General features: G+C 38.2%; 1 protein-coding gene across 16 annotated transcripts in view; it reads left to right on the forward strand.

Moving 5' to 3' along the window:
- The window catches only part of TENM2 (teneurin transmembrane protein 2), a 602430-nt gene that overhangs the window by 379585 nt on the left and 204573 nt on the right, over window positions 1-18272 (forward strand). For all 16 annotated transcript variants that reach the window (XM_052684852.1, XM_052684855.1, XM_052684854.1 and 13 more), the window contains one exon: window positions 9827-10036. In XM_052684852.1, coding sequence (XP_052540812.1) covers window positions 9827-10036 — 210 coding nt within the window. The remainder of the gene's footprint in view (window positions 1-9826; window positions 10037-18272) is intronic.

Raw genomic sequence — 18272 nt, forward strand, 5'->3', positions numbered from 1 at the left:
ATAGCTTCCTCTCAGGGCACACAAATGTTCAGTCAAAAATATCATAATATTCACAGCATCCAGTAAATGTTTAAGGAAAGGGGATGTTAATTTGCTTGCAGTAAGGCACAGGGAGCATAGGTGCTTAAGCGTTTTTGTATTTTGGAAGATGCCTCCAGTGGCTTAGATAGCTGCAAAGTCATGCCTTTGTGTCCTTCTATACCCAACACTTCTGCTGCTGAGCTGTGCAGGAAGAACAGGATGAGATCTTAAGATGAAAGAGAACTGTAAACATCAAGGTTGTATCAGGTAAATGTATTTTATGTCAGCATCGATAGCAGTGGATCGTTCCGGTGATACTTACCTTAGTGCATCCTGGTGCTTCCCAGCTCTGACATGCAGACATTTCCAGAGCATATCAGAGCAGGTGTTCAGCACTGACTCAGGAGTGCATTGCACACAGATGTAGGAAGAGGGATGCTGTGTTCACACTGTAGGTGTAACTAAAAAGCAGACTTTCATGACCAAAAGCAAAATTAGCCAGAACATACAGTGGCACAAAAAAGCAGTTTTTTGAACGTATTGCATATCTTATTTAACCGTTTCCACAGTACCGATCCTGTGAAGCTTTGTGTTTGTTTTACATTTGATTGTCAGAAATCTGAGATGCTTTTTCAGCAAGTTGCAAGGAGTTATCACAAATTCTCTGATTGTTACCCCAAACCCACCAGTTGATACTGGCTGTGCATAACTTTCATGGAGTCTGCTGAATAATTGCGTCTGAATTTTCTCATATTTGTTCAAGGTAGTGTTATTTTTCCCACCTAGCAGTGCTGCCACGCACTTGATTCACTAATTGTTGAAAGGCTTCTGGAATTGAATGTCTCTAATAGAATTAATGCCAACGACCGACAGGAAGATATGTAATGGAGGTGGCATAAGTGTTTGGAATTTGGATAAAACAAGGTAAAGGTGAACAGGGGGTGTTTGGATAGTTGAAACAAGTTTTTATCACATAGCTCAAACTCTGTCACTGGAATAAAGTTCAAATCATCTATTTGTAGGTTCATGTAAGGTAGTAGATTTCATATGGCTCCTGGTAATTATCCATCTGAGAACTTACTATGATCCTTCCATTGCTGAAATTGCCTTTCATGAATGCATTGCTCTGTATGAGCTGATAAAATTGGTAAATAATATTTCTATTTCTTCACAGTTTACATACTATTAAGTTTCCAAAGGAGGAAATTCAGTCATGGTGATGGTGGCTGTAAATTTTTGGAATGTTTCTTCCAAATCCATCCCCAATTTTAGAGTATTATTTTTGTGCCTCAGTTATAACAACTGCTGACGAGTTGTTATAATGTACTGTCAGTTATAGTTCATATTCTTAGTTCAGTAGAGCCTTTAATAGGGACGTGAAGTTGATGCAAGTTCTTGTCTGTTCAGCTGGATTTGTGTTTCTTCTCCCTCAGATTTTCCTGGCTGAATCAGAGGTACGGTGAGAGCTGAGAATGCACTTTGACTTTAGGAGTGATGGGAAAAAATCAGTGAAACAAATTACTGTTTTCCAGCTAGGAAAGTACCATTAAACATATGCCAAGTAATCAGCTTGCTAGTGTAATATGTTCAAGAAGTGAAAGTTTTCTAATCTTATTCACTGATGCTTTTCCCAAGACAGGAACAGCTTTTATAAAATGAGGGTTATATCTTTTCATTACAAAATCTAATCTCCCCAAAAGACATTGAACAGCTGCAAAACCCTGACATCTTCCAGTTGTAAATTGTTTTTATTATTTATCTTTGTTTAACTAAAAAGGGAAGGGGTATCAGATGATTCAACAAGACAAGAATTAAGTGATGTTAGCTTTGGACAGCAGCAAATTATTCCTTTACATGCTGAATTGGTTTACATTATTTCTCAGCCATGACTGTCTACTTATTTTTAATATCCAAATTCTGTAATGCTGATTGCATTTTTAGATGGATTGCCTGGGAAAATTAATGTAGCTTTGATTTTAATGCTAAAAGCTGCAAGAGAAGTTATTGATTTCCAAGTTAGTCTTACTTTTGTGCATGGATTGTAGTAATGACAGTACCTTGCATTGATTTTCATATTCAAGAACTGTAGAAGCACTGGGCTTTAGGAAACCACACAGAGGTGAAATGTCTTAAGGAACTTAACATCGCCTGCACAAGTTTGAAGGATGTTTCCGTAATGAAGTAAAAAAAAATTAAATGGAGCCCAGCACTTAATGGTTCTTCTTTGTTTGTCCCTTTTCTTAAAATATATTTCTCTGTGTGCAGAAAATGGGTCTGGTAGAGAAGATAAGGAAGATACAATGTATTCATATTGAATATGCTCTATCAAATATGAATTGAAAAATCGGATTTTTTTTTTTTTTTTTTTTTTTTTTTTTTTTTTTTTTGTGGTCACAAAAATCATTGGCCATTTAATTTTTTATTTTTAATTTTTTTTGTCTTTTCCATCACATATAATTTTTCATAAACAATTTCTTGTCCTTTGTCAAAGTGTAACCAGAACTGTAGCAATGCTGTGCCAGAGAGGGATGTAATGCATTTATTTCTCAAACAATCTAGGTTTATTTCCAGGTTTCATTTGGAGGCTTTCTTGACTTTTTTTCCCCCCATTATGGTAATCACTTTGGCTACATTTGGCTCCCGTACCACCTGTGGAGGTCTGGCAGCTGTAACTGCTTGCACTCAACCGCAGCACTGCAGGCTGTGTGTTGGGGGTGCCGTGGGGCCTTGGGAACACTGATGCTCAGCTCACGCTGTTCTGGGGGACTGCAAAGCAACTTTCAACTTCAGTGCTCCTTCAAATGAAAAACTCACCAAATGAAAAAATCAGTTATGTTTCAGGGCTTCGGGGCTCTGAGTGAAACCCTGAAGGATAATGGCTGCAGGTAGTCCCAAGGAGCAGAGTGAGCCCCCAGGTCTCCAGCCCCCAGTACGCTCCATTCGCAGCGCTCCCCTCATGCACTGAGCAATCTCTGCACAGGTGTTTCCAGCTCTGCTTGCTGGGCAGAGCAGGCTCTGTGCTGGTGAAAGCGGTGCAGCTGGGCTCCGCACTACGCACAGCCCTGCGGCTCTGCTCTGAGGGGTGAGACTGACAGATAAACACACCTCATTTTGTGATAGAAATGGCTTTTGGGGACAGTTCTTGCCTATACTGTGGCTACGTAGTCTTCTGTTTTTTCCCCATTATCTCCGCTGTTCACACTCTTGCTCTTATTTTACACTTTTTGCAGAGCAGAAGTTTTGAAAAAACTAATCAAGGCATACAGAATATTGTTCAGTGGGAAGTGGGAAAGATATAAACATATAGAGCTGGTTTGTCTTCATTAGTTCACTGCTATATAAATCACAGATTATGATGTACTGTATCTAGATCCCTTTGGCCTTCTCTCCTAATTCTTGCAGAGGCACCTTTTTTGCCTTTTCTTCCCTGTGTGATATGATGGTTTTTATTTCATTCTTACTTGCCCTGACTGTCCCTTTTAAAGCAGAGAAATGCCTGTAAGCATCAATGAGCAGGTCTGTGCAAGAATATCAGCCCCATGCGCTAGGGAGACCTTATTGTCTCTTCTACTCTTGTGAAATAGACAACGTGAAATCACTTATCTTAAAGGCTTGACTGGTTTCGTTTTGCTACTTCCAGAGAGACAGGAGCTTCTGAAGCACTAAGAGTACCTTTCTTCAGTGGTAACTGTCATCCAGGATCCTGATTTATGTGTCCATCTTTTTTTTTGTGATTTTTAAAGCTTGTTTGCCTTACAGTAAAAGTGCAGCATGAGTTTACACAAACTGAAACATCTCAGTGCTGAGGAAAATGATCACAAATTGTCATTACTGTTTTCCTGTTCTTCATATATACTTCATTTGGGGTTTATTCTATTTTTTGTCTTGTGAACTTGAAATGCAGCCTGGCAGTAAAGAGTTAATGGAGCTGCCTTTAGAGCTCTTTGCAGAGGAGTTACCTGCTGGGCGGTGCTGTGCCTGCTCCCCAGCCTGCTGAGCTCTGAGGGCACACAGCTCTCTCCCATGACAACAGCTTTGCCTGCTGGGCTCCATGCTGACCTCCAGTGCACTGAAGTACAAATTCTGTTTTCGCTACAAAAATAATAGGTGCTGGTACAATGCAGGGAATGGATGCCTGTTACCTGTAGTACCTGTTTTTCCTGATGCCTGTTACCTGTAGTAATTTCATCAGATACAAAATATAAATACTTCTTATGCCAGCTATACTGACATATACTTCATTTATTGTGATCCTGCATGAGTGCCCAGCCCATTGGCAGGACTTGCTTTGCACAAATATTTGAAGGATTATTTTTTTCTTGTAAAAAAAAAAAAAAAAGCAATTATTCTGGGAGGAATAGGGAGAGTGCTGAATGTGCTGTATCTCAGGAAGGTTTCACCTTCATCAGTTGCCTGCTTAATTTATAGTGCTTTGCACTGCAAAAAATTGCTTCTTGTGCTATCTAGTTGTTTCCTGACACATTTAGCAATGTTTCTCACTCTGTAAAGTGAACTTAACATTGCTGACAATGTAGGTGCTTCAATGAAGCTGAGCTAGAAATACAGTCAGAAGTGCATTGTGCTCTGTAGAGTGAGTTGTGGTGCTCGTGGAAGCAGGTCCTGCCCTGTGTTTTGCACAGTGCTCCCATCTGGCTTTCTGGGTTTCCTGGAATAAGGAAAAAAAAAAAAAAAGGAGGGGGATAAAATCTGCCCTGATTTTTGTCATGCATATCCTGACCTTAAAAGTGAGATCTGTCTAGCAGGAGAAGCTAGAAAATTCCACTGCAAATATAGTAAGCTTTAAGATCTATGTTTGAGACTGAATTTTCTGGTGACAACTTTTTGAATTGAAAAGGATAACTTAGGTGTGTGGGATAGCAGCTGACAGGTTGTGATCTTTACCCTGACACAATTCATGGCAAAATGGCTATTTTAAGAGCCTGAATTCACAGAGTCTGACTCCTAGAATAATGTTCATTTTTGGAAATGATGTATTCCTGCCTAACTGTATGTGGGTAAGCATGTACATAAACATTACATAAATATTTATAAAATTATTTTTCCTGAAAGGTGTTATGGATAGTTATACCATACTATATTACAATGAACTGAAGAGTTTGGATACCAGCTCTTCAAGATTTGTTTTTGTAATGGGAATTTACATAGTGCGTGCTCACATGTCAAAATTCTTACATTTCACTCCCTTCCCTCCTGTGTGTTCCCTGCTTTCTCTCACACACCACGGTGGAAAATCAGGGCCAGAGTTTTACACACGCGTGGATTTTACTTGTCTCCAAAACTCCACAGATCTTTTGAGCGGGAGTTCAGGGAGAGAAGTGAAGGGAGAGTATGGAAAATGCATCTCACAAACTTCAGAAACTGATAAGCAGCCTGCTTCTTTTCTTTGATTGTGTCTCAGTTATACTATGATGTATGATAATAAAGAGTGATTGCAAGCGGTAATTTTTCCTTCTGGGGGTGGTGGGGGGAGTGCTGTTGGTGGGTTTTGGTTTCTTACACTAACAGCAATGGCAGTATCCTTTTCCCAAGTGTGTTACTGCGATTAAGATGAGCAGAATTGGTAATAGCTGTCTTACAAGTGTCTGGACTCGAGAGCGTCTTCTCTGCAGCACTGTTGCTGTGCTACACAGTGGGCACACATGGCAGCTTTGCAGTACTAAGCTTGTCACCCGTTCTGACCCTGTCACTTCCTCAGTCATGGACTCCGTGGATACAGATTGCTGTACTTTTGGGTCTCGTATCTAATGGTGCTGTCAGGAACATCACTTATCAGCCTCTTTATATGTAAGTAAAAGGAAATGTCATTCCCTCTAAAACATGAAGTGATTATTTGAGCCTAGAAACTTGTTTCAGGAAGAACACAAGCAGGATTTGGAAGTCAGTGATAGACTACCTCAGCAATTTCCTCTGCTTCACATGTCCAAACAAGTCACAATGGAAAAGCCCCAAAGCCATAATCTCCCTTCTCCTTTTTCAGGCATACCCGAAAATGCCACTAAGGATTATCTGAATTTGAGACATCCAAGTCAGCAGACAGGATGCTGTCTCTCTCTTGCTCCTGTTTTACAGTCAGGTTGAACTACCACTACCACTACTACTACTCAAGAGTTGAGTGTTTCATCTGTCAAACTAGTATCATCAGATAAATGTTTACTGTACCTTTTTTGGACATTCTTAGGAATGTTTTGGTTGAATTATTGTGTTAGCATTGAACTAAATGCTGCATGATGGGACTTCAGGTATCTGAAGAGCTTACATCAATTTTTTTGCCTCTGGACTTCACCAGTGCTGTTTGAAGGCTGATGCCCATTATACATATTTCTGTTCCCAGCATGGTAAAACTCTTGGCCTTATTCTTCTAATAAGATCTCTTGCATGCAGTTCTCTCCCTCCTGAAGTTCATTCTCAAACAAGAAGATAGTCACTCCTTATCGCTCCTTATCACTCTGGCGTGTTGCCCCAAAGAACTCTATAATTCACACTCCTGAAACTTTGCCAGGCATTTGTGATATCTTATCCATCAGGAGGGGAGCTTGCTCTTTTATAAGTTTGAAATTTGGTTTTTATTTGTGCCTTATTCGACCTCTATCTATCTGTGAAGCTGTCCTTAATGAGAAGTCTTTCTTAAAAGGAAATCTTCACATCAGTATCTGACCTGTACCCACTCAGCTTTTTTGGGTGCATTGCTGGGGATGGTTGTAAGCCTGTGGCATCGTTACCAGCTACAAGCATGGCCTGATTTTTGATTGTTGACTACAAGGCCTATTTTAAGCCTTAGGGATTTAGAGTGGAACTCTAATTGAGGAATGGTTTCATAGAAGTTCCTGAGTTGATGAAGAAAGATGTGACACTGTTAGAAAAGAAAAAATGGAAATAACTCTTTGTTGTCTACTATATCATCTTACGTGGGGGAGAAAAGAAAAGAAATATAAGTGATGATAAAGAGAGTAAAAGAGAAAGAATATAAAAAGAAGGCCCTTGCAGAATGAGATGTCGTATAGCACAGAAGTGCAAAGCTATCCAAAATCAGAAGCCCTCCTGAAGGAGAGCTATCAAGCTTTTCTTTCACTGAGAAATAGTGTTAATGACAGGAGAAGGTAACAAGGAAATGAATATAAGGTAAAAAAAAGTGTGGGGGGGGATGTTTGCTTGCTTTAGTTCAAAATACTGTGTTCAGTATCTTTCTGTGCCATTTGTGTGTTTATGCAGTACAACCATGCATGTGCACATGTGAAGAACTGGTGTTATTTTTTCATATTGAAATTGTAACACAGCAGCATCTAGACTTTGTTTTCCCTTTTGTAGCATTTATATCTGTTTTACATTTCTTTGGGGATATGACACAATTACTTTACTGTTGTAGAAGTAGAAGTAAGTATCCATTACATAGGATTTCTGTCAGTGCACGACAAGATAAAAATCTTATTTATAGAAGCTTTATAATGTTAGTATTTGAAGAGTAGATGTAAATTGTACCAGCTTCTGTTTTACGTTATGGATGTAAATTCTGAAGACTGAGGTTACAGCCTGCATCGCAGGATATTTTATAGTACAGTGGGGTAATGTGAGACTCGTTGTGAAATGAGGGGAATTAGAATCATTTTGAGAAACAGAAGGTTTCAAAATAAGACTGTGAGAGTATCTGCAGACACAGAGCAGTTCTGACAAGAAGGTCGGGTTTCCAGAACCGATAGAGCTCAGTCTGTTCAGTAACACATTGAATTCATTTGACCAAGAAATTAGTATTCAACAGGATGAATCAAAACCATTATTTCTATCTTAAGAATATATAGTAACTAATAAATTGTATTTATTGTGCTTTTTATAGCCTAACTGCAAACTTTCACTTCTCTTTGGTAATTTTACAACCACTCCTTCAGCTGTGGTTCTGCAGAGAGTTACCCCTTAGGCTCATTTCCCAAGGAAACAAAACTGAAGTTCCACATGTGCCTTACTGTTCCTCTTCAGTTGTTAACTTGTACAGAAGGATGGGTGTTCTAAGATGTTTCTACGTGTTTCAGGGAGTAGAGGAGAAAGAGCCATAGAGGGAGAAGCAGCACTGCAGGAGCCCAACTGCCATAGCAGGAAAGGCTGTGGTGGGAGTTCAATATCAAATAGACACCAGAAATTAACTTCACAGTACCCCAACCGTGAGAAAAGCTTTAATCACATTTGGCAGTTTATTGGAAAATGTAACCACAGTACGGGTTGGCAGGATGATGCTTGGCTCACAGGCATCTGTGTTTTTCAATTGACAGGTGCTTATGGACAAATTTTCCTTGGGAGGCTGCTTCAGCCAATATATATATTAAAAACAAAAAGCAACAGTGTAAGAACTTCATACCTGTTGTTTGATCTAAGCTACAAACAGAAATGTCCTGGTTGGAAATGTTACCTTGTCTTCAGGGATTAGGGCTATATTATTTCATGAAGCAATGCAATCAGCTGTGCTTGGCCGAAACATCGTCTTTGGTGCTCTTTCATCTGTCTTGATGTATTCTGCAGACATGTACCTAAGTTTCTTTAAAGTATGTCCTGAGGCTCGCACTGAGGGCAAAATCTTATTTCACCTCATCGCCTCTCATGTGCAGTATTTTCAGAATAGAGTTAATGCATTTCCATATGATATGGTAAATGAAGATTCTGAATATATGAAGTTTCTTCTTTTAACTTCATAAACTTGAAGCAACACCAGAATTTGTGAGAATGAAATACACAGGGTGTACACTGTGTCACGTTCCTATCTAAGATGTATCAAACCTCAGTCTTGCTTCTTATTTCCTACACATTGCAAATAAATGATTTGAAACTGCTTTTTCTCTTCTGCTTCCTTGATTGTTTAGAACATGTGCTGTAGGCTTTCACAAGAATGGCAACAATCATGAATAATAACAGTAATTATTTGTGACATCAATATCAGAATTATTTTTTGTAAATAAAAGTCTGCAAGGAAAATATTGGATACATATTGAATGTATAGCGTAAAAGAAGGTGGATGGGGGTTGTTGTCGAGTGGCTTAAACCGGCCTCTGCCCAGTGATAACTTGGCCGTTTGGTCTTACCATCAGTTTATCCAGAGCTAAGAATACAATGAAAACAAAGCATTATAGTCATTTGCCTGAATCCAGCTGGTTTTGTTACTTTAAATTTTTTGAAGGTAGCTGCTTGCTGGTGTCAGACAGTGAGAGCTTTTAAAGTGCCTATGGTTACCTTCCAATGATGGCTGGTTTTTGTTTGTATTTTTAAATCCTAATGAGATAAACCTTAATGTAATTCGTACAAAGAGTAGTGTTCTTGCTTTCAGAAATGAAGGAGTAGCTAAGGGGAAAGATAGCATGCATTTGCTCTGCTGCTGTTTCTTTAAAAATGGTGAAAGTCAGAATGCACCATTTCAAATAGTTTTGCTGCATTTTAACATTTGTAGCTCACATGCAGCAGATCTGTCTTTGCCTCACAGACTTTGGCAGGATCACAGAGGTCATATTTTTCTGTGTATAAATTATTCATGAATGATTTCTCCAATTCTCTGGTTAAACTTGCAAAAATCAGAATACTTGTTTCTCTTATTCCTTTCATCTCTAGAAACAGCAATATTCTAGTGGGCATTGCACAAAAAAGAAAGAAAAAAAAAAAGCTGCCTTCATTTGTGTGCATTTGATGGAATGGATTGATATCAAGTTATGAGAGGAAAGTTCACAGAAGCAAAGAGTAAATAAGAATTTGTTTTCCTTTTTTTTTCATTACGCTCACTGCTGATCTTTGATCCCTGTGTCCTCTTTCCCAGGTCGTCCCATTCCACCTACATCCTCGTCTAGCCTTCTCCCATCTGCTCAGCTGCCCAGTTCTCATAATCCTCCACCAGTTAGCTGCCAGATGCCATTGCTAGACAGCAATACGTCCCATCAAATCATGGACACCAATCCTGATGAGGAGTTCTCTCCTAATTCATACCTACTAAGAGCATGTTCAGGGCCACAGCAGGCATCCAGCAGTGGTAAGAAAAATTACAAACATATGGAGTTTGTTTGTGATGTGCTTGTTCTCGTTTTATATGTTACTTTGCAAGTGTGTTCTTTCATCACCTGAAAATTAAGAGCATGTGTGGAAATGAGGCAAACAGAAAATGATAGTTTTATTTCAGCAAAACGTTTTTGGAAACATACTGCATGTTTTTCTATTATTATTTTTTTTTTTTTTTTTAATAGAGATCTTTTTTAATTTAAGTGTTACAAGCAGTGTAAAATTATTAGTGAAAGCTTGTCATCTAAGAAATTTAGTTTTCTAAGTATGTTTCTTGTAAAAGAGATACATACACAGTAGTCCTTTATTCTGCACAGGCTAAGCCAACACCTGGTGTAGTAATGAGGTTCTGTATCTGGAAATGTGTTCCTTCTGCTGCTGGCTGTGTGTTCTTGCTTTAGAATCTGATTCTGCACTTTCTGTGTTAACTAAAATCCTGATACTTTCAGCAAAATAATACTTGTCTTTAAAATATTTGCAGTTCTGCTATCAGCCATATATTCTGTAGTTCTTAGGGTTTTCTTTCCTTCTCTTTCTTTTTCTTCTTTTTTTCTTATTCTTTAAGCAAATGCCTTATTTAATTTTGATGTTGAAAAACTGAGAAATAAAGATCATCTTTTTTTTTTTTTTTTTGAGAATTATAAGCAGAACAACTAGAAGCTATTATTTTTTGCTTAATTTTAAAGGCAGTTACTGATCTGCTCAAGGTCTCTCTTATCTGTAAAAGTATAAAAGTACAAATCTGAACAGTGTAGGAGGCACCACATAGCTTGGAACTTTTTGCCTCTGTGGATACATAAAGCAGATTTAAATTATGCCCTGTAAATATTGGTGGTGAACAGTGGCAATATGAGAAAATGAGCAGAAGTTGAAAAATTAAAGATTCAGAGTGGATAAGGGATAAAATATTTCCCTAAGTATTGAGCAGGTTTCTCACGGAGCCTGTGCAGTCCCTGTCCTTGGATATTTGGAAGAACGAGTCGGTTAAAATCCTGGGCTGTCTGATCTCAGAGCTGTCCTGCCTTGGCATGAGTTTGGCCTACAGGCATCCTGTAGTAACTCCCAACTTGAACTGTCCTTCAGCTCTGTAATGCTTCTGCTAAGTAAGATTTTTTTGAATATCACCAGCTATAACTATTATTATATACATTAAAAGGAATTATAATTCAGATATTGAGCATGTTTCCGTCCTCAGTCTTGATGTCTGAGGGTGTAAAATGTGAAAGCAGTATTTTTGCTTGTTTTTATTTTAGAGATATTTGGGCTGATCTCAAGAGATGCAAGTCCCAAAATCTCCAATTACAAAAAATTGGAAACTCAGCAGTAACTATAGAAATTATGTAGAAATGTAGAAAAATGTGGACATATAGGTAAAATATATTCTGTTTTTAAGTCAGTGTAGAAAACTGAAAAAGCTCAGTACTGGCTTAGAAACCATCAAGAGTCCTTTGAAGGATTCAGCCATTTGTGAGTAATTGTGATCTGTTTGATGAAATAGTTTGCATTTTGCTCTCTGTGAAATCTGCCATGATCACAGGTATTTGTTGTTACTAACATTGTGAGTTGTTCAAAAGACAGTCTGTGGAGACTGTGAGGAAATGTCAGAGTGGCATTGTGAAACCAAGTAGTAGAGCAGTAAATAACAGAAGAAATTCAGAGCAGAGCAAACTGACGCTTGTGGAGAATGCAATTCTTGTTCACCAGTTGGTGATGGGCCACCTTGAGTATAGGGTGAGTTCTTGGGGATGTGTCATCTTGGAGCTCAGGAATGGATGAATTTGAGTGATGAGCAAAGGGAAGAAAAAAATAAAGCTGAAAACAGAGAATGTTGTTTGACTAAAGGATGTGATTTATCAGTTTACAAAGCTTTAAAAGGCAGTGGTGAGAGAGACTGAGAGAGAGATATAGTGAGGGCTGCTTGGTGGAAGAAAATTGCAGGTTGGTGTGAGAGACTGGAGACCTGGAGAAGCCCTGAACACTGGGTACTTGGTATTTATAGCTGCAGCTAGTGACCAAGCGTGGCTTTGCTTCTGCAGTCAAATGAACCAAGCTGTAGTAAAAGAACATCTGAAAAGTTTATGGAAGAACTCCTTGTGTTTCTTTGTGTTTTAAATGCTATTCATTGTTTCTTTTCTCACACGTTACTATGGCTGGCACAAGGAACCTTTTCTGCATGCTCAGATATGCTTTGCTTTGTTTATGAATAGCTGAGTTGTTCATTCTGTACTTGAATATTTTTCCCCAAAATAGTCAATTTTCTTCTTTAATAAGCACTCGTAGTGTATGGTGGCTTTCTTTTAGTTTTCAGGGCATAGGAAAACAGCATAATTGATGAACATTTAGAGTATTTCATGGCACATGCTCTTTGGATTTAGCACATCCTGTAGAAACCTATCTGTATTTGTCAGGTACTTTGTTTCCTTTCAAGAGTTTATAAGAAAATACTGCAGACAGTGACATGTAGTTCAAATTGGAAAAGTTACCTTTTTTCTCTCATTCTTCCTGTAGGATTTTCAGAGTAGCTTTTACATGTTATAGAAATGTGGACCATGGTTATGTTATTTTTGTACTTATATATTTGTCATTAATTTATATTAGGGGCTATGTAAATTTAGCAACATCCTCTAGACTTTTGGAAGATATTAGATAAATATTTTGTTTAAATTTGGGTTTGGGTTAAAAATAAATATTTGAAGACATGTAGATTCACAGTTTAGATTCCAAAAAATCTTAAGGCAATAATAAATGTTAGTTATCACTTTCTGGGTTCCTCCTTAAAATAATTCTATCACAGTCTTCAAAGTGCATACTGGAAAAGAAATATTTGCAGGTGACTTCTGCTGATTTCATTGTGTATGTGTTCTGTTTGGCTGATTGTGCACTTACAGTTGTTTCAATCTCTGCAATTATAGGCTAACCACTCAACAAGTTTGAGTCATCTTTAATATGAGGTGATAGTCATCCATTTGTATTGCCCTATGCCCTTAGCAATAGCCTAGCAATCTACCTAGGTGGATCTGGAAAAAAAAAGCACAGAATTCTTCAAATCTTCAATCAAATGAGCAATCTATTGTTGGTATTATGAAGGTCTTTAATCTACAATAAATCTTTGTTAGAACTCATCAGAGCGTCTAGTTTGAGAGAAATGTGATTATAGCACTCTTAAAATGACATTACATCATTGGGGTGATTGGTTTATCATTTGGAGAAGCGACATCAATCATACCTAGCATAACCACACAGCAAATGAATTCAACCTTTCTACTGCTGAACAATGACACAATAATTGCTCAAAATCAAACTTAAAATGAAATCAGAAAATGCACTTTCTTTAAATATGATGTTAACCTAATGGAATATGTTATTAAAAAATCATGTTTGAGGAAATTCTGTGTAATTAAAAATATGTGAAAATGTATTCCTTTTTTCCTCTCATTAGAACCTGATTTTAGTTGCAGAATCATTTTCTATGCAGCAGATATTATGCTGCTTTTAATTGAACTCCCGTCACTTACATTCCTCTGCTTGTATTTCTTAATATAATATGCAGAACAATTATATTTGATGAAGGACAAGAGGTTTTTGAAAGCTGGTGCACCTGCTGATGATATTTTGAAAAATACAAATATTATAGAAGGTAATGAGACCTTTTACACATGGAAAGTTAGATTTTTTTTTCCTTTTAGAAGAAGGTCAATTCCTGACATACCATTTTCCAGGATGGTTTCTTAAAGCTTACAGTAAGAATAGGTTTTTTCCTCTCTGTGTATTCATTCTACGTATTTTCTGTCTTGCAACACAGCTGTTCTTGTTGGAACGCCATTGTAATGGCTTCACATGCAATACAATGGAGCAGAGTTTTAAATCGTACAGAGGAAAAAAAAAAAAGATATGGGTTTTTGTTGCCAGCAGCTTTGCTTTCGTATTTTCACGTAGTGCTGTTAAACCAGATTTTAGAATCCCAACCGAAAAAAATATGTATTTGTTTGTTTTTAACAAAGGTATAAAACACCTCGATTTTATCTCCTCACACAGTAGTTATTGACTTATGGATCCGTAATTAGGTACATTCATCATCTTCAGCCCTTGCAGCAATGGGAAAGTAGGTGCAGATGGGTTTTGGAATATTGTGAATTTGGGAAAAAGATGCATCTCTAAAACCTGAGGGTGTGCATTAGGCATTGTCATGATTTCCAGGAAGCTACTGAAGTTCAACTGGAAGGGCAGTCAATCATAGTTTTTCAGTGTGAACATGTCTTTTGGGCTTAATGAGAATACTGTAAGGATTTGGCTATTTGCCTGCAGAGTCCTTTGGATGCTACTTAGAAGACAGGGTTTGCTTTGGGTTTTTCACAAGCAGTTGCTGTCATCAAGGAGAGGGAAATGGAGAAATAAGTTGGCTGCAGTGGCTCTTGTTGTTTTGTGTTGTCTGTGAGTTAGAACTGAACTAAAATATAATCAGTCCCTTATGTTTATGACCACAGTATTTTATTATGTAAAGGACTAGTATTTATTACATTCAGTACAGTTATCTAGAAGGATCTCCTGCAATCAACCTGACAATAACTTTTTATAGGATTTTGTCATTATTGTGTAAGTTAGTTGATACAAACCATCTCATTGCAGCATATTAAAAAAAATCTTTACTTTTCTTTTTTTTTCTTTTTTTTTTTCCCCCCCTGAAAGAAGTCAGAACTTTCATTAATACACAGTAATTGTTGGTCTTATTTGAGATCCTGTGCTGGAAATGCTTGAAAGTATGCTTTCTAGCTTTCTAGAGTCCAGCATCAAATAAACATGTTTCCAGCTTCTGCTGTAAAACGCAAACCCATACAGACAAAGTCATCTCTGAAAAATAATTGAATCCCATAGAAAAAAAATGATTACTTCTTCTGATGGTTGCATATCACCCCTTACTGAACGGAGGAAGTGGTTTCTGTATCTGCTCATTTATGGGATAGAAAATAAAGTAGCAACAACAGAAATCTGGAATCCTTAGCTGAGTTTTTTTTCCTTGCAAAAGATGGACTTTGGCTTACTGAGAGACTAAATGAAAGGGTTTGGAGATCTCAGTAGGCAGCTCCTTCATCTTTCTGCCAGAAAGACATGGGTTTTAACTGCAGATAAGAAGCCTAGATGTGCGTAGCTATCCCAGCATGAGGATGTTGCTGGAAGAACTATTCCACAATTAAGTGGGCTCAGCATAGAGACCATTCACAATTCTGACAGGAGTCTCACAAAAGGGAATCACAAAGTCTGGCACCTGGTGATGAATAGCCAACCCCCTGCAGCAGGCCAGCAGAGAGGCAGCTGTGCTGAAGTGCATCTGGGGACACCAGGCTGACCGTAAGCCAGCCGTGTGCCCACAGCAGCCTGGGCTGTGACAGGCAAGCACTGGCGCTGGGTTGGGGAGGAGATGCTTCTCTGCCCGGCCCAGCTGTGATGCAGCTGGAGCTCCGGGTGGGCTGGTGACCCTTGGTAATAGAGAAGGGGTCTTAGTGCTGGGAGCCCAGAGCTGGGCCGCCAAGGTGAACGTGGGCTTGGTGCAGCTGATGCACCAGGAGAGGCTGAGGGGCTGGGACTGCTCAGCCCACAGAAGAAAAGGCTGTGGGGAGCTTCCCGATGGGCAGCAGTACTCTGCAGGGAGCTGGGCTCTTTGCAGCGGTGTCCACTGACACAAGGAAATGGGCACAAGCAGAAATACAGAAAATGTAGTTTAGAAATAAGAAATCGACGGTGGTTTTTTGTTTACTTGTTTATTTATTTCATCATAAAGGTAAAGAAGTACTGCCCTAAACTGCCCTAAACATCCTGGTTTTGTTCATTTCAATCTCTTGCTTGGCTTCTGAGGTCGCGTGGGAAGGAACACAAATTGAGAAGAAAGATTTCAGCCTTCTTCACCGTCACTTTTCTGTTGTAACAGCTGTATGCGTTTGTGAAGTTTGGCTGGTGGCATGTCCTCCTGAAGCTGCTTTCACAATGTATCATGTTGGGCTCTGCTGAATTATGTGTAGGGCAGCAACAGTTAAAGTCACGTAAGTTTCCATGGAGGCAGGATTGGGCTTTTTTGTTGTTATTGCATTACACAGATTCTAATCTCTACCTCCAAAAGGTAGGCTGGAATTACATCTAGGTATACAATTATATTCACATGGAAATACCAGGAACATTCTTTTTTTTTATGTCATTTTACAGCGAGTTACCAAAAAAAAAGTTGCAGATTTATCATTTTAATTTCTACTTACGAAATAAGAGGAAATTATGTATGTTTGGTTCATCATCACTATTTTGAACTCTTTGTTGTAGACTGTCTTTCCCACTCAGTATCCATGACTGTTGTGTGCTGTCCCTCAGCAAAGCTAATGTCAATAATTCTGTTCCTTAGTGCTCCAGTGGATGACGAAGACCAATGAAGATTTTCTTATTACATTTCTATATTTAGTATATTACTATATTTCTTTATTTTTCTATTTTTAATATTACTATATTTCTGTAGTAATATAGAATTATATCACTTATATATATATTACTAATATATAATTATATTACTGTATTTCTATAGTAGGTGAGGTTGAACAAAAGCTGAAACCTGTTGTGTTCTCAGTGTTTACACTGTGAAGGATGGATCCTCGCTTTCAGGTTTTAAGCAGTAGTCTTCTCCTGTATGTGTTGTTTTGAACCAAAGTTTTCATTAGCCCTCAGGTCCTTATATTTATATGTGTACACATACATATGCACACGCTGTTATTTTCAGTGTGTTCTAATACTTCATTTCTCTGAATCCTTAATGTCTGCTCATTTTAGTTCTGTTTCATTCCTTTAGCGCCATGTCCAAATTTGCAGCCATGGACTGGAATTAGAGGTGGAGGAATAGCACAGTATGTGCTTTCACGTTGAAACTGGAGGGTGTACTTTCTCTTAAGTATCAGCTCCATGTTGCTGCAGCTATTGCTGATACTATTGCTGTTGCTAATCTGCATAGCATATGTTGACAATGCCAGCAGATGTCTGAACTTCAGCCAGAACTTGATTCAGACTTGATTCTAGCTATTAGATTTTGCAGAAACACTGTATTTATTAATTTATGAATTCGTAACAGACAAGCAAATCTTGAACAGAAGGTTGTAAGGTAATTTAAAGAAAAAAAAAAAAGAGTACTACAGAAGCAGTGGCATTGATAATTGTTTCTAATTCTATCGTTCCTACATGCTTAGGCCCCATCATAGTGCTGAGAGCTGAAGAGATTCTTTGCTGTTTTCACTTCATTTCATGTAATGCTGGTCGATGTGTAAAACTGGCAGCCTCTGTCTTGTAATAGAAGCAGCGCAGAAAGGCAGTGGCAACAGTAGCTTTCCAAGGTTTGCTTTCACTGATAGCTCCCCTAATGGCTGGGGAACAGTTCAGGTACTGCAGCCAGGCAGGCCTTGGTTTTTCTCATTACCAAACCTTATGTTGTCCTGTAGAAACTAGTTTCAGATCCCCAACAAATGTCACACATTTGAAATTTAAACACTGAATATTCTTGTTCCATGCCATTGTGCCCAGGCCTGATGCCTTGCTTGAGAGCTGACATGTCCTGTTGTGTTACAATTACACATCCCCCTATTCCTCACAGTAAGTCTGACAGTTGCTTGTGTTCAGGTGGGGCATTTTTTCCTTTATTTGTATGGAAAAACCAGACCTATAATGGTTAGCTGCTGTTAGCTGTGCTGTATTGGAAATGATCTGGTTTTATAATCATCCTGTCCTTCGATACAGTTTCAGTCTTCTGAAACTATGCTTCCTTTCTCATTGGCAATAATGTAGTTCTAACAAATTTTATGGTGGTTTCTGCAGCTGTTTAAATGGAAAGGCAACATTTAGAAAGCATTTCACATTTTTAACTGTCACCTGCACAGTTGGGTGGCTGATTGAAAGTGATGAATCAAGCACGTGTAAGCCATGTGTGCACATCAGACTATAAAATCAAAAACCTAACACTTAGACTGTGATTTTTTTATATATATATATATATTTTTTTAGAATTATTCGCAATATTTGTACACAGGATATTCTGTAAGTTTTTTGGTTGCTTTTTGTGTGAGTTGTCATTTTTGTTTTATTTTTGTTTTGGTACTAATGAAAAATTGCATCAATCCATCCTTTTTCCTTATGAATCCAAGTATTTACTGTTAGGAGCATCTTAAAGTCAAACAGCCAGTTTTCATCTG

This window comes from Tympanuchus pallidicinctus, unplaced genomic scaffold (genome assembly GCF_026119805.1).
Source record: "Tympanuchus pallidicinctus isolate F22 unplaced genomic scaffold, pur_lepc_1.0 scaffold21, whole genome shotgun sequence".
Classification (NCBI taxonomy): domain Eukaryota; kingdom Metazoa; phylum Chordata; class Aves; order Galliformes; family Phasianidae; genus Tympanuchus; species Tympanuchus pallidicinctus.